This window comes from Scomber scombrus, chromosome 8 (genome assembly GCF_963691925.1).
Source record: "Scomber scombrus chromosome 8, fScoSco1.1, whole genome shotgun sequence".
Lineage (NCBI taxonomy): Eukaryota > Metazoa > Chordata > Actinopteri > Scombriformes > Scombridae > Scomber > Scomber scombrus.
In genome coordinates this window covers 11,448,949-11,464,399 of record NC_084977.1, presented here as the reverse complement: position 1 = coordinate 11,464,399, position 15,451 = coordinate 11,448,949, and the positions used below count along the sequence as shown (strand labels likewise).

Here is a 15,451-nt window from a genome sequence, read left to right as displayed (position 1 = left end):
TTTCCGACTCAGTAGCTGAACAAGACAGTTTCATTGTGTTTGAAGCTAACATTACAATACTTACTTGCATAAAAAATGTTACCAGGAGGATAGGCTACATTCACAAGTAATCCATCCCAACTAGTTCAGTGTAACTGCGTTAAGTAATTTAATCATAAAATAAATGTAACTGTAATCCGTTACATTTACTGAACATATTGATGATTACAAAGGTCTGAAGTCAGACTTTTAAGATATTGCTCAGGAGGGGTTTCCCCCATTTCTAAATATTCAACATGTTACAAAATAATGCTGTTTTTCTTTATTTAAAAACAGTATTTAAAAAAATATATTTTATAAATAAATCATGACGTGGACCTTATTAGGAGCATACACGAGCTTAAATTGTGTCACAGTACCAATTAAGCCCATGCCAGACTTTGACTTTGACTTTTTTCATAAAATATCTTTATTTTATATTCAAAAATCTACATGAACTAATGAATACATTTTCAAATTATCTCCCTTATAATTTAAATCAGTATCCATGAAAAGCACCTGGATTTAGATGGGTTTACAAGTACCCTTACCCAACAGTAAAACATTGGTTAGAAAATTAGAAAAGTAATCAAATGTAATCAGTTACATTACTTTGATTAAGTCATTGAAATATTTACATAACTTATTACATTTTAAATATGGTACCTAGTAATTTGTAACCTATGATATTTCCAAGGTTACCCTTCCTAACCCTGTCTATAGTGTAATCTCAACCTTGACCGCACGTTTTCTTTCATTAAGAACTACACTACCCTGCATCCTTTGCGCCACAGTAAAGCCTTATGGGAAGGTTACCAACGTCCTTGTCCTAGCGAGCCGCACACTGACTGCCTTCACGCAAGGGCTTGGGGATCTCAGTCATTCAGTTGTCCGTGTAAAAAAAATCCGGTTTTCAGACATGATGGCAGCAAGATTTCTCCGTCGCTCCCTCCCTGTGCTCAGGCAGGCTCGCTCCTACGCCGAGGCTGTCTCCGGAGCCCCGCAGATGTCCTTCACTTTCGCCTCTCCGACACAGGTAGCCACCAGGAGCTGTCTGCGAGGCTACTCGGGCCCAGCTAGCGTTAGCTACACGGCTAACTGACTGTCATGTTTAAATGCACCGTTAGAGTTTAAAGAAAGCCCTACACCCGGGGTCACTCGGCAGTTTTGTTTAATTGTCTTTTATTAGTGCATGCGTTTGCTATCACTATTACAAGTTATACATTATTACGGAGCCTGCATGCAGAGCTTGCAGCGCCGCTAAGTTTAGCCGAGCTAGCTGTCATTCACTGTCTTTGACCTGCAGTGTGTCAGTAAGTATGCTTCACTTAACAGTAACGACGGAATAACATCTCATGTATAGGCCAATAAACTAACTCATGTGCATCAATATGTTCACAAGTGCATGTGACATTAGCCTGGAATGAGACACATTGTCTTATCGGTGCTCGGCATGACTGTTTTAAATACACACCTCTAACCTTGAGGTTCATCAGTGGATAAATCTCGTCCCACAAACTTGTTTTACTAAATCCAGTCTACTGCTCCTCCAGTTTAAAGAGTTTAGTTTCATTCAGTGCTCCATATCTTCCTCACATCGGGTTTTACATGCTGGTCTGATGTGCATTTGATCAACTCACTAAAGGTTTTGTTAATGTGACGTGATATTATTGTGCATGACAAAGTGAATGTAAAGTTGATGATCTTGTCTGAAGTTATGATGGCTGTTGAGGAAAATCTCTGCAGTCTTCCTGTTTCTACAGTTTGGAAGCTGTATCTTTGGTTTGACTGCAGCTAACATTTTTTAGTCATCAATTGATTATGTTGATTATTTACATGCTTAATTGTGTAAATAATGAGAAACATAAGATGTAGAAGGCACCAAGCTCACTATCACATTACTATCAATGATCAGTTTAAAAATACTCATCTTTAAGGTGCCAGGAACAGTGAATGTTTAGTATTTTGCACGACAACTGACCATCAATTAATCATTAAAATAGTTGACTGTGTCAGTTTTCTCTTTTTTTCAATTAACTATTCTTCTTCCAGCTCTACATTTGGTCAGTCACCATTAGTTAATGTTGAACTGTTGCAGGGCTAGTCCATAAGTCAGTGAGTGTATCTTTGATCTCCTGTCTCATATCTGCAGGTGTTCTTTAAAGAGGCCAGTGTGAAGCAGGTTGATGTGCCCACGCTTACCGGTGCGTTTGGTATCCTCCCTGCCCACGTTCCCACCCTGCAGGTTCTCAGGCCTGGTGTGGTCACAGTCATCAGTGACGACGGTTCCTCCGTCAAATACTTTGGTAAGATTTTTGATTGATGGATTCCCTAGAGTATGCTCTGATATCACTGTATGATCAAAATAAAACTTGTGGTCTAGAGAAGCTGGTGTATATTGTACACCCCCTCCTCAGCTTATCCCCCACACACATCGATACTGAGGTATCCTATCCATACAGATGTGGCCCAACTTATTGGTACCTTTGCATTTTATTTAAATAATTCACCATTCACCCTAAACAATGTTGAAATTAATTAAAATTAATTAATAAAAAAAATATTTAATTATCAATACATGTCTATGTTTGACATAAAGAGATTTAAAATAGCCTGGAGAAAATGATTGGTACCCTTTTTAGAAGAAGACAAAATAACTTATTTGTAGTGATCCTTTAAGCAGACTATTGAGTTGTAATTAGTATCACAGGTGTTTTCAATCTTATAATCACTCATGCAGCCAGTTTGAAAGGAGCGAATTACTCACTCTGCTGTTTTATGCCACTGTATGCATCACATTGAACATGGAAAACAGAAGGAAAACTAGAGAGTGGTCTGAAGACATTAGAAAAATGTAATAGCCAGGCGCGGTCAACATTAAAGTTACAAGACTGTCTCCAAAGAGCTTGATGTTCCTATGACCACTGTTTCCAATATTATTAAGAAGTTTAAGGTTCAATAAACTGTAGCCAACATCTCCGGATGTAGTCACAAGAGGAAAATTGGCCTCAGATTGAACAGAAGGATTGCTTGATTAGTCCAGAAAGAACCAAGGAAAACTTCAATACAGATCCAAGCTGATCTTCAAGTTCAAGGTGCAATAGTTTGAAGTTGTACCATCCGTGACAGTCTGAATGAAAATGACTGCACTTTTGCCAAAATGTATGTTGACCAGCAACAGTCCCTCTGGCTGAATGTGCTTTGGACAGATGAAACAAAATGGAGCTTTTTGGTAAATCACACCAGCTCTATATTTACCTTCAAAGAAGTGAACTCCATGCCTACTGTGATACATGGAACTACTAGTGGACAAGTGGAGAAACCTTATAGAGAGTTACAGAAAGAGCTTTACTGCAGTTATTGCCTCCTAAGGCTGTGCTACAAAATATTAAGTTAAGGGTACCAATATTTTTGACCATTTATATTTGTTTTGTTGTATTAAATAAGTTCAGTTGTAAATCAAAAAAAACGTTTCAGATAGTTTGATACCATATAGTTCTGTCAGTTTCAGTGTGTGTGTGTGTGTGTGTGTGTGTGTGTGTGTGTGTGTGTGTGTGTGTGTGTGTGTGTGTGTGTGTGTGTGTGTGTGTGTGTGTGTGTGTGTGTGTGTGTGTGTGTGTGTGTGTAGTGAGCAGCGGGTCAGTCACAGTCAACGCTGATTCTTCAGTGCAGCTGCTAGCTGAGGAGGCCGTCCCCTTGGACCAGCTGGACATTGCAGTGAGTATAATCTCCACTTCATTTCACTCAACTACACATCTTCACTTAGGTTGTGAAGTATCACCGTATATACCATGAAATGGTAGACATTTGTCAACTATCAGATATTTAACAGTTCATACCTAAATTGTTTGTTCTTTGCATTTTATTCAAAAACGTAAAATTACATACATTTTCACCAATTGACTGAGATGAAATAAATAAATAATCTGGATCACTGGACATCAAACTGACACCTAAATAAATATATATATATATATATATATCTGGATCTCTTTATCTTATCCATACTCCTGTCAGCTCGGTTCTTTATAAATACTCTTACTGGTTGTTTTTCATTATTTGAAAATTGAAAAAAAAAAATATATATATTCAAGCAGCATAGTTTTTTTGTTCTTTTCATTTTATTCAGGTGTTGTAAAAAAAAAAAAAAAAAAAAAAAACACTTAGGAGCTGCATCTAAGTCTTCTAATGGCGGCAAAAACCCTGATTACTTAGACTTTGTGGACTTATGGAGCTTCAAAACAGTGATGTACATCCCTGTGTGACTGGTGGAGGCTGCTCAACCATTGACCACTATCTGAGCCAAGTTCCACCGATTGCCATAGTTGTAAAATAGACTAATTAATTTGTTGACCTTTCAATTATAGTAATATGCTGCACCATGTACAGCAACACAATGACAAACTCCACAAGACTGAGGTACAAAGTTAGTATTAAATACAGAGTTAATTGATTGTTCTATTTTATTGTATTGTACATGTGATCTTGTAATTATATCCACCAAGCAAATGTTTGCTTTAATGACTGGAGAGGTAATGGTGCCATTGATCGCTTCATTATGAACTGTGTAATGGTTTTTGATGGTCTTATCACATATTTTTAATGAGGTATAACTGCTGGGGATCAATATGTGTGGTATTTAACTGAGTATGAACACAGTCTTTGAACTTGAGGACTGGGATTCATAATGTGTACATATATATGTATATACATACATATATATGTATATGTGTGTGTGTATACATGTATACATATAACACAAGTTACCTAACTCTTATGTAAGAGGTCATTCTTGAAAATCTTACACGTGTATATAGAGCCTGAATTTATTCACATCTGTGTTAATTGAAAGCTCTTTGTATAATCAAGTTGTAACAGTTTTTTCAGCACTGTGTTCAGTCTTGATCACATATATCGGTACAATTTGTCCTTTTAAAAACGGGTTTTACCACACAGTTGGTCCTCACATCCTCAGTAGATTATTTAAATATAGCACTTAAATAATTATGTACAGTCAGAGCCTTGTTGTTTTTGCCAGCTTTGTTCTCGGTCTAAAAATAGACTCTGAATTGGTCTCAGTCTAACATTGTGCTTCTCGAGACCGTGCTGCAATTATCATTGTACCTGACAGGTCTTTAAGTGAGTCCATCCCAAACAGCTCTTTTGTTCTGCTCTTAGCTTTGAACACTGTGCAGGTGAGCAGAAAAATAGATGCATTTGATGTTGTTGCGATGGTCTGAGTGTATCAAGCTCGATGTCATTTTTAATCAGATTAAAATGTTAAAGCAAGTAAGTATCCTCCCTTCAAATTGCACATTTTGGAAAACGTACAGAGAGGAGAATTTTAGAAGAGCAGTCATCTTGAAATTCCCACATGAAACTCACACAGATCTTTTTTTCTTTTTTTTTCGTTTTGGAAAAGAGACGTCAGCTCCGCCACACATTTTGGTACATGTGAAATTGATGCTGTCGTCTTCTTGTAGTTTCACTCTCAACGCGTACACGTCTTCAAAATGTCAGTCTAGTGTGGCTTAGTCAATTCTTTATGGATCTTCTGTGTTTTTAATGAGATTTGTGTGATGGGTTTCCGTATCCAGTTTGTAGAGGCATGCATAATTACTGATTGTTCACCCTGGTTTGTGTCCCAGCAGGGACGTGGTCTTTGACAGCAGAGACAATTCTTTGAACCCACGCTAGATTTTTTTTTTTGTCCCCTTCGTTTTGATCCGCTGCGCTGATGAGCACCTCCCAGTTGATGATTATCCATCTGATCAGCGTTGCAGTCGGACTTGAAGGCTGAGTCCTTGTTTAAATGTCAGTCTTGTTAATGCTAGGCTGTGTTATTATGCGCTCTCTGCGGTGTCTGTCTTTGACCTTGGGCAGTGCCAGTGTCACTGTCAAGTTGACTTCATAGCAGTAAATGAGTTATTTTTTTCCACTCTGCACTAACAATGCACACGGGCCCATGCTGTTAATAAGGAGGGAAAGGTCAGTCACTGTTGAGTTATAGCAGATGTGTCAAATCCCTACTGGGAGACCTTTAACTTCCAGCTATGTTTGGCATTTCTCGTTTCTAATCGCTACTGTGACAAATGGAGCTTTCATAGCAAAGAGGCAGTGGGGATTTTCTGTGCTAGTCTTTCTCCCCACTTCTTGCTCGTTCTTGGTTTTCTGATGTCTACATCCCATTTAGCCTCAAAAACGTTTTTAAGATGATTAGTTTTGTTGCCGCTCTTCTGCCTTTCCTGTGATGTTAATTCACCTTTTTGGAAAAATGGGTGGTCTTATGATTTTTTAGAATAACAAATCAGATATGTATTTTGATGTTTCATTTTAACTAATATTATGTTGTATGATCTGTACATTTGTCCAAGAGTGTTTAAAATATGTAAAATCCTTTATTGTGAGTGATTTATCGTTTGCTCTCCTTTGCTGTTTCACATCCTATTTTTCTGTTGATCTTTAGGCTGCCAGGGCCAACCTGGATAAGGCCCAGTCTGAAATGGCTGGTGCATCCGATGAGGCAGCGAGGGCAGAAGTTCAGATCAGCATAGAGGCCAATGAGGCCATCGTCAAGGCTCTGGAGTAGACCTGTGGTATGACAGATCACTTATCATCCAGTTTATTAGTTTATTCTAAATCAGGATGATAATGCAGGGTACATGTTACCATTACAAGTGGAAATGTCAATAGGAAATCATTGGTCACTTATATTGAGTGTAATGTGTAGGTATCAAACTGAGTCACTTTGTTTTTTTTCCACTTCTAGGTAATCTTTTCTGTTTATTTGATGGAAATAATTCGTCCATCTCTGTGTTTCCAGCTCAGTCACGTCAGTGTCCAGAGGATTCCATACTTGCTTTGTACAGTGGATGAAATTACAAAATAAATTTATTTGGAATTAACTGCTGATGGTATTTGTGTTGTCTTTTTTCCTCCTGTAAACAATCATAATTGTATATTTAATTCCTATAATGCACAAAGCCACTGGAGTCCCAATGACTCGCATAGATTTGATAATTATGTTGCTCTATATATTACAAACCTGTGTTGTACAAAAGTAAACATAGTGACAGCTTACAACAGTCACTCATTTTCTCCAGGAAATACTTTTCAAGTTAATCAGACTTACGTGGAAAAGATGGCACAAGTACAAAGAAAGCTGTCCACTTGTTTTCTAGTTGGTGAGGGTTTCTGCCACTTGGGGGCAGCAGATATCAGCCATTTTTAATGGAGCATTTCAGATAATCAGATTTTTATATTCAACTTCTCATCAAACCACAGTTTCAGGGAATGAACTGTCATAACCACTGCTGAATGTGACTGTTTTGAAGATATCCACAAGAGGATCTTTCTAATATTGTACTGTGTATCTGGTGGTCGCTTACTCACTGTTACTGATGTAGGCTCTCTTGTGGCTTTGAGTTAAGTGGAATCCTCAGTCACTGCCTTGATTCTAACATGTTGGCTGTGCTTGTTTGTTATGAGTGATGACCTCAGGCTGCTGTGACAAGGCCAGGAAAAGTCCTTCACTGCCCATCCTGTGGAAAACTGGGTCTTTCTCTTGTTTCATAACCACAGGTTTCAGCTCAGTCTCACTCCAGGAGGCGCTGACCTCATTCACGTGCCGACTTGAGGCTTTCAGAGCAGAAACCGCAACCGGTTTATTTTTAATGTCAAAACTCTCAAGGGCCTTAAACAAGTGTGAGTACACTCTGAAAGTACCAGTGTTTACACACACACAAGCAGTCATGACTAGCTAATGTCCATGGTGAAACTGCTACTTATTTGTTTTTAAAGCCTTATTATGTGCAAAGTCTGACTTCTTATTCCAGAACAGGAACATTAATAGATTTTTTGTAGAACAGAAAGAAAATATACTAGTATAATGATTGGAGACAATAAACACCATGTTTTAGAGCTGTCAAATGTGTTGAAACCTTTTTTCCCCCACTGATTAAGCATGTGCTGTGTAGACTTGCAGACTGTGATTGAGGTCAGTATATTTTAATAAAAACTAGTTCTCATCACCTCTCAGACATCCTGTTCTCTGTTCTCCTTTCCAATCTGTCTGTCTCTTTCATCAGAACCTTCCAACCAAACACACACATATACATGAACAATACACACTCATACTCACTCATCAGTCAGCCTGAGGGCCTGGACACATGTGAGTGAGTAACACTTCAGACAGGCAAGATGAAACGGTCGTGTCAAAACCACCACTTCTTTAATCCAGATTTATGATAGGAGGATGTTGAAACCGAGCTATATTCCATTCTCTTTTCTCTTTGCTCTGACACCGCTCTCATCGAAAGGAAAAGCAGAAAATGACCATGTGCTTTCCATGTGCACACTCTGTTCTCACAGTCTGTGTGCAGTCATGTAGCTGAAATGAAGAGTGCAGGACATTACATTTTTTTCAGGAAAAGAAGATACTTTAATAGTGGAACCAGTCTCTTTAGTTTGAAGCATGCCCAGATGTAGTTTCTGTGTAACTGGTGTATATGTTTTTAGTAGCAATGAATAATTCGGAGTCAAAATCTTTCTGTTTGCAGTTTCCATCTTGAAACCAAGAATGGCTTTTAATCTCTAAACTAGCTACCTCAGCCACACGGCCTAATAAAGTAAATATCTCATAAAAAAACCTGTCTGACCTGAGTGTTTAAGTGCTCTACATTGATAAGGATGATAAGTATCCAGTGAGAGCCTTTACTTGAGCCACTCTGCGGTGTTTCAGAGCTGATGATCCCTGTGCTAAGTCAGTGTCTATCTCCCATTGATGGCCATGTACTGTAATTAAAAGATTGCACTGTCTGCACCCCAGAGAGAATAACATACAGGCGATGATAATCCATGGTGTCATCTTCTGAGTGGTAGTCTTAACACAAAGCAGCTCCCTGTTTTGTGAGAGCCTCATTGGGCTGTATATGACTCTACCATAGCAGGGATAAAACCCACCAGCCCATGAATCATCATATTTACGATGATGTCAGTTCTAAAATTACAGTAGCGCAGTGTATTCTGTTAGAATTGAGCTTTCTTATATATAAAAGAAGCATGGACCACTGAGGGCAATTTCAACTTGAAAGCCTCCTCAAAGTTGAAGTGTAAAATTACAACTTTAAATTATTATGTTAGCAAAGCTCTACCAGCACAGACTTTTGTGAGTATGTGCAACTGAATTATTAGAGTATGTTTTAGGGTATGGAGGTTTGGTGCCACTGGAGGAAAATGACGATTTGACAGTTCTTCAGAACCCAGGTCTTACATTTGTTACTGTTGTCTGACCATAAGTCAAAGATATTTACAGACATTCTTTTTAGCCATGGCATGGGTTCAATGAATGGCAATGTTGGTCTGTTCATTGGTCAGTTCAGACGGACATATCTCTGAATTTGACATGGTTTTGTAAAGATATTCATGGTTTTCATCTAACATCATTATCATGTAAAACATTTTCAGTTGTCCAATACTTTAGTTTAAGGCCAAACCAACAAAAATAATACCATTAACCTCAGTTGTACTTTGTGTTTAGCACTAATAGCAAATGTTAGCATGCTATCATTCATGCTAAACGAAAACTGTTAACATGGCAAAACTTTACCACCCGTATGTCAGCATGTTAGCTTTGTCACTGTTAGCACAGTGTTGCCTATTAAAGCACAGTCTCACAGAGCCGTTAGCACGACTGAATACTTGTTTCTTGATAAATTACCTCAGCAATTCATTTTTTATGAAAATTCATGACTGCTTTTCTGACTGATTTTGAATAATTTAATTGGCTGTTAATTGTTTAGGTACTAGATAAAACTAGCAATCTGAAAATATCACCTTGTAGGCTTACTCTAGCTGGGACGAATCTTACTATTTTGTGAAATTTCATATGCTAAATGTGTAATTAATTCAAAAAAGCCAGGAAGCACGGAGTAAAAATAATACAAAATGAAATAGAAATCAAGTAATGTAAATATATGAGCTTGTACATTCATATGTTAGTGGGGGATGTGCCTGGGCATCTGTCACTGTAATGTTAAGAGCTCACAGTCAAGTAATGGGTAATAAATGAATCATAAAGCCAACGGAAAGAACTGAGGCATAATATTTTCTTTATGTTATGGCAATCGCTCAGACATGACACAGACAGCGTGATATTTCCCCATATGAATGTCCAGCCTTCAAAGTGTCTTGATGTAGGCTGAGTCATCGGCTGTATGGATGGAGATATGGAGTGACTTTAACCTCATCAGACTTGAAACAGTAGATGAGAGTCTCTTACTGAATACTCCAACAAAAATCCTCTTCATCTCTTTTATATCAATGCTCTTATTAGCCTTTTGAAATCACGGGATACACTTCACATGTACCCCCATTGACATATCACTCCTCATGTTAATGATAATTCATGCAGCTGACAGCATAGGAGACCTGTTAATTTATCAGGCATAATTAAAAAAATAACAGTGTAACAGGTGAATAATAAAGGGGTATTGCATAAAACAAGGGCGTGACAGATGACACGCTATGAATGAGTAATCAAATTTTTAAAAAGGTGTGGTGACTAGGCAAAAACACATCAAGTTACCTGTAAACAAAAGATATGAGATCACACATTGAATGACTCATTTGCAGGGAATAATGTAATGGTTTTATTCACCAATTCAGCAGAACAGGAAAAAACAAACAGGGATAGTTCTTGTAAGGCTTAAGCCAAGAGATTTATAGTTTTACCTTTTCTGTGCAGTACACCAGCCCAGTCTTGTCAAGTTAAAAAAATATTTACTTGCAATTTTTGATCATCTGCAGTGAAAACATTTTCCAGTGACAGGTGGTAGGTTACAGGATATTGAAAGCACCTGATGTGTGAAGGCAAATTAGAGACCTGAGAGGAAATTAAAGGTCTGGAAAATTTAAACGCTTTGAGCGATGTGCCAGCTATGACTTTGGGGATGGCAATTTTCCACACACCAAAGTGCACCAAAATTACACATATCATCCAGCATGCATAATCATCTGCCTTGAAACTTTAATATATTGTGGATGTCACATGGCGCAGATACATAGACACTGTGACGGCAGCATTTTAGGGCTTCTTTCTTGCTTGTGAAAACTACATTTACACCTGTGAGATATGGTCAAGCACGGCTAAGTGTGCATCAAGGGGGCGAATTGAGGCTCTGCAGCGGTAAGAGAGGATGGGAGGCAGCCAGAGAGCGGTGCTGATTGAAGTTCTGACCTTTTGGTGGGACTGTGTAAAGAGGGGGCTTGCAGACTCTCTGTCAGCTGTCAGATACTGCATCCAGCCTGGTAGTGGGAGTAGGGCCCTGACACCAGCCTCCCACCACTCTACCCTGTTTGTGTCATCCATCCCTCCATTCTTACAGCCTTCCATTCCACACAAGCACCCACCCACCCACCAAACACACACCACACGCACACACAGCCAGGCACGGCTGCAAACACTCACCCAGACACAAACATCCACACAAACACAAACATATTTCAGCTTGTGCCAGCTAGGTAACATTTCTACAAATAGCAGTGTGGGCATTTGGGAGAAAATTGCAAAGCCGCAAACGCAGCCTGCTGTAGGGGTGAGATAATCAGCTTTGTGGAAACAGCAAATGGCCCCTGAGTGGCAAGGCAGGTAATCATTGCGCCGAGTGTTTTTGTGGAAGAGGGGAAGAGTGCTTTTTCCATCCTTCTGTGTGTGTCTATGCATATTCACACAGGAATAAGCAGCCTATTCAAAGACATGCAGGTATAAAAAAGTACCACCATACTCACTTATAAGCATAATTACCATCCATACACATACTGATGCCGTGGTCACTGCATATATACCACCTACACTGCATCTACGCCCAAATAAAAATATTTAAAAAGAACTCAAAATAAATACATATTTATGCAACATGAAGCTGCTCTCATTTGTGAGATACTGTCTGGTAAACTTAGGCCATACCAGCACAACATTAAAGAGAAACAAAAAGGTCTTTGTTGTGTTCAAAGCTCATCTTCCACTTTCTAAAAGCAGCCCAGGTGGCAGAAAACATGATGCAGATTTACCTAAATCTTGCTTGGATTTATTCTATATCCCTGGTCTACTTCCAGTTTTGCAGTTCTTTGATGATCTTCAACTCAGTTACACATTACCAAAGAAAAACATCCACTTTTGCATTTATTGTAAATTCAAGGCTCTAATTAGAAGGATTGGGTGGTTTCATGCACATTTTGCAACAATATGCATAAATGAAAGTGAATGGGTTTAATATACATCAACAAAAGGCAATGCAAGTAAAACTAAATCTTCCCAAGAGAAAGGCTGAATAAAGAAAATGAGTGAAGGCTGTTAGTGTGTGAGAGACAATATGAGCATGACACAAGACTGACTTTGCCCGGGACAGATGTTTAAAATATAAATTTTATTGGCTTTCCCTGGAGCTACTGACAATAAGGATGCTAGTGGGTTCAGGGGAGTGCATCAGCAGGGTGGGACCCAACCTGTCTGTACAACAAGAGTGGGCGTGTGTGTGTGTGTGTGTGTGTGTGTGTGTGTGTGTGTGTGTGTGTGTGTGTGCGCGTGCGCATGCATGCATGCATGTGTGCGTGTGTGCATGCATATTTTATTTGCCGACAGAGAGAAGAGATTTATAAGGAGTGTCATGGTATAAGGTAAGACAAGGTCAGGCCACACACACACGCATACTGGTGCCGTTCATGGAACTATGATGAGAGCAACTTGCCCTTTCACGCCCCTGCTGAAAGTACACACAGATCTATGTTTAGTCCTGAGGCTGATGAAGAGGCTCACTTCAGTCTGGATTTACATTTCCCGTACTTTTCTGTGTTGGAACTCACTGTGTTAATCAACAACCAAACAGAAAATAGTACATTATGCTGAGTTGCCTGTTTTGAATCTGTTGCTCTACATGATCTGGCAACCTTATCGTCAGACAGTGATTGATCATGGTAGACAGGTGGTACACTTGCCACCTGTGTAATAGTTCATGTTAGCGTCATGATACAGCCCACAGCCCTTGCAGGGGGGCGGGCCACCTGAGCTGACAGCTGTAAACCAAAGCTAACAGTAGTACCAGCTGAATGCTGCTAATCCTGGCACAGACACTCGACTCTTCCCAAACAAGGGACCAAACGCTGATCCCTTAGTGCAGATGACGTCTCACTGCTCCGCTGTCTTTTTGCAGTGTAGTCATCTCTTGGATGATCGCAATTTTCCTGTCCCAGAGATCGCAAACTCTTTCCCCTCTCCTCCTCTGTTCTGATCAGTCATACCCATGTGATTTGTCCTTCAGGCTTAGGGTGTTTATTTGCCTCCTGGGACCCTTTCACACACATTTTCCTGTAGCATGTCTTTAGCTGGGTTAAGCTGCTCTGCCCTCTGTTTCCAAAACATCTACTGGATCTGCCCAGGCACGTGAGGACGCATTCATACATGAGAGCACATGAACGTACACCATCATCATGGAAGTGCAGCCGGTTATTTGTTGCCCTTTTAATTGCATGGTCGGCACAGGTGAGGTCCTTGTTATAAGCTTGTGTGTGTGAGTACGCAAATGCACAACCACAACATGCCAAAAGAGGAATTGAAGCAGAGTGTAAATAAAACCAGAGGAGCACCTCCGGGTTGCCTTTCCTTCCTCTTGAGCTGTGTTGAAACATTCATGTCATCGTATCCGTTCTTCCACCTGTGCTGTTTTGAAACTTTCCAACTGACACAGAATTTCTTGAAATTGCATTGATGATGTAACCTTTCCTGAAAGTCTGTGTAATGACAAAATTTCTTTAGGAATTAAAGGAAAAAACTTTATGAATTATTAATTCTTGTGAGGACAGTATCCTGCACTTACCAGCATGTGAAATTATGTAAAGGACTCCGTTGAGTCATATACAAATTAGGTTGAAAAGGACACACAGAATAAACATTATTTATTAAGGTTTGAATTTGTGTAGTGCTATCTTCACAAATATTCTTATAGCACATAGTCAGTATAGTTGGGTATATTTTATGGCTTGAGCATTGAGAACTTTACCATCACTCATGTCAATACATTATGAAAACAAGTTCCTCAGAAATGCTTGTTCTTGGTAATTAATTACAATTCGCTTATTGCCTAATGATGTGACCAAATCATGTACTTTCTTTTCATTGTATTATAATATATTAACTGGCCAAAGAAGACATTTAGATAGCAAAACATCCCCTTCCAATCCGTGTTGTCATATCATGTGGTGCATTACATGTTTATTACATTATATTTACATTTCAAGCAGATTTTTTTTAATGTTTGGCGCAGTAAACCCTGCAGCGTAAACAAGAAACCAAATTAAATGTTGCATGCTTTCCAAGATGACTGATGAAAATGTATTCTCCTTTAACCTTCACCAGCCCAGCTAATCTTTCTGTGCTGGGTGACGCACTCTCCTTCTCCCCAGAGTGACTGACAACTCATCATGGCTTCATAGTCACAAGCCCCTCACTTAAGCACTGTAGGAAAATATGCCAACAAGCTAGTTTCCACCTAGGACACCCAAAGCAGGCAAAAATAACTTCCCTTAACACGCACGGGCCAGCTGTGACATGGCTCTGGATTCCAGTGCTGGGGCCTCATGGTAGTGACCCTCCACAGCACCCATAAGTGGGACTGGGTAAAACAAAGAGCTTTTTCTTTTCTTTTTTTTCATGCTTCCTATTTCTGACTTGTCTATCTCTGTATAATTAGTAAATGCCAATGTAGATCTCCAATGACCCCCTGCTAAATTCCTCTTTCTGCTCCACTTTCCTGCTGTGTCTTCCCCCTGATCCCTCTCTCCTCTACCTAGGATTTTCAAGTCAATCTTACAGTCTGTATAGTAATACAACATCCTTTATATTTGAAACCCTCGATTCACCACCTGAAGAGAAAAACTTTAACCAGCATCTTGAATAGTACATAAATGACACTGACTGAAAACCAAATGTCCACAGATAGCATTACACAGAGGGTCATTTACACTGCAGAAGTCCAAAATTCAACTTTACCCCATTTCACGGACAGCTCTCGTAACCCTGCTTTTAACGGCTGTGTTATCCATGTCTATAGCACGAGTTCAGCCCAGGCCAGACATCCTCTGAATGCAACTACTGACTGATTCCACACATGGAGGCTTGGGAGGTGGGGTTGTTCCATGACTCCAAATAGAAGGCCAATGTACCTCTCAAATGCCTCTGAAAAGGTCAGCTGGATGCATTATATGGATCTGTATAGAGGCACATAAACACACAACTAAACTACATTATATGCTACATTGTCATAAACAAGAGTAAGAGCCTACAGCCATGCTAGCAGCTCTGTGACACTGTACTAAGGCACATCCATGCTTTCAGCAAAATGCTATCATCGGTATACTAACATGCTCATAATGTCAGTGC

The 15,451-nt window shown here is 39.4% G+C and overlaps 1 protein-coding gene across 1 annotated transcript; it reads left to right on the top strand.

The window, feature by feature from the left end:
• The first annotated feature begins 817 nt into the window (after positions 1 to 817).
• Positions 818 to 6,923, top strand: atp5f1d (ATP synthase F1 subunit delta). Its single transcript, XM_062424652.1, has 5 exons — positions 818 to 1,054; positions 2,171 to 2,324; positions 3,647 to 3,735; positions 6,485 to 6,614; positions 6,788 to 6,923. The coding sequence occupies exons 1-4, from the start codon at positions 938 to 940 to the stop codon at positions 6,605 to 6,607; spliced, it is 483 nt and encodes a 160-aa protein (XP_062280636.1). The 5' UTR covers positions 818 to 937; the 3' UTR covers positions 6,608 to 6,614; positions 6,788 to 6,923.
• Positions 6,924 to 15,451: the final 8,528 nt, after the last annotated feature.

Bases quoted from the DNA above. Each gene is read 5' to 3' on its own strand.
- atp5f1d (XM_062424652.1), top strand. From the start codon at position 938: ATGATGGCAGCAAGATTTCTCCGTCGCTCCCTCCCTGTGCTCAGGCAG. The intron at 1,055-2,170 runs GTAGCCACCAGG...TCATATCTGCAG, and splicing joins CTTTCGCCTCTCCGACACAG to GTGTTCTTTAAAGAGGCCAG. The intron at 2,325-3,646 runs GTAAGATTTTTG...GTGTGTGTGTAG, and splicing joins TTCCTCCGTCAAATACTTTG to TGAGCAGCGGGTCAGTCACA.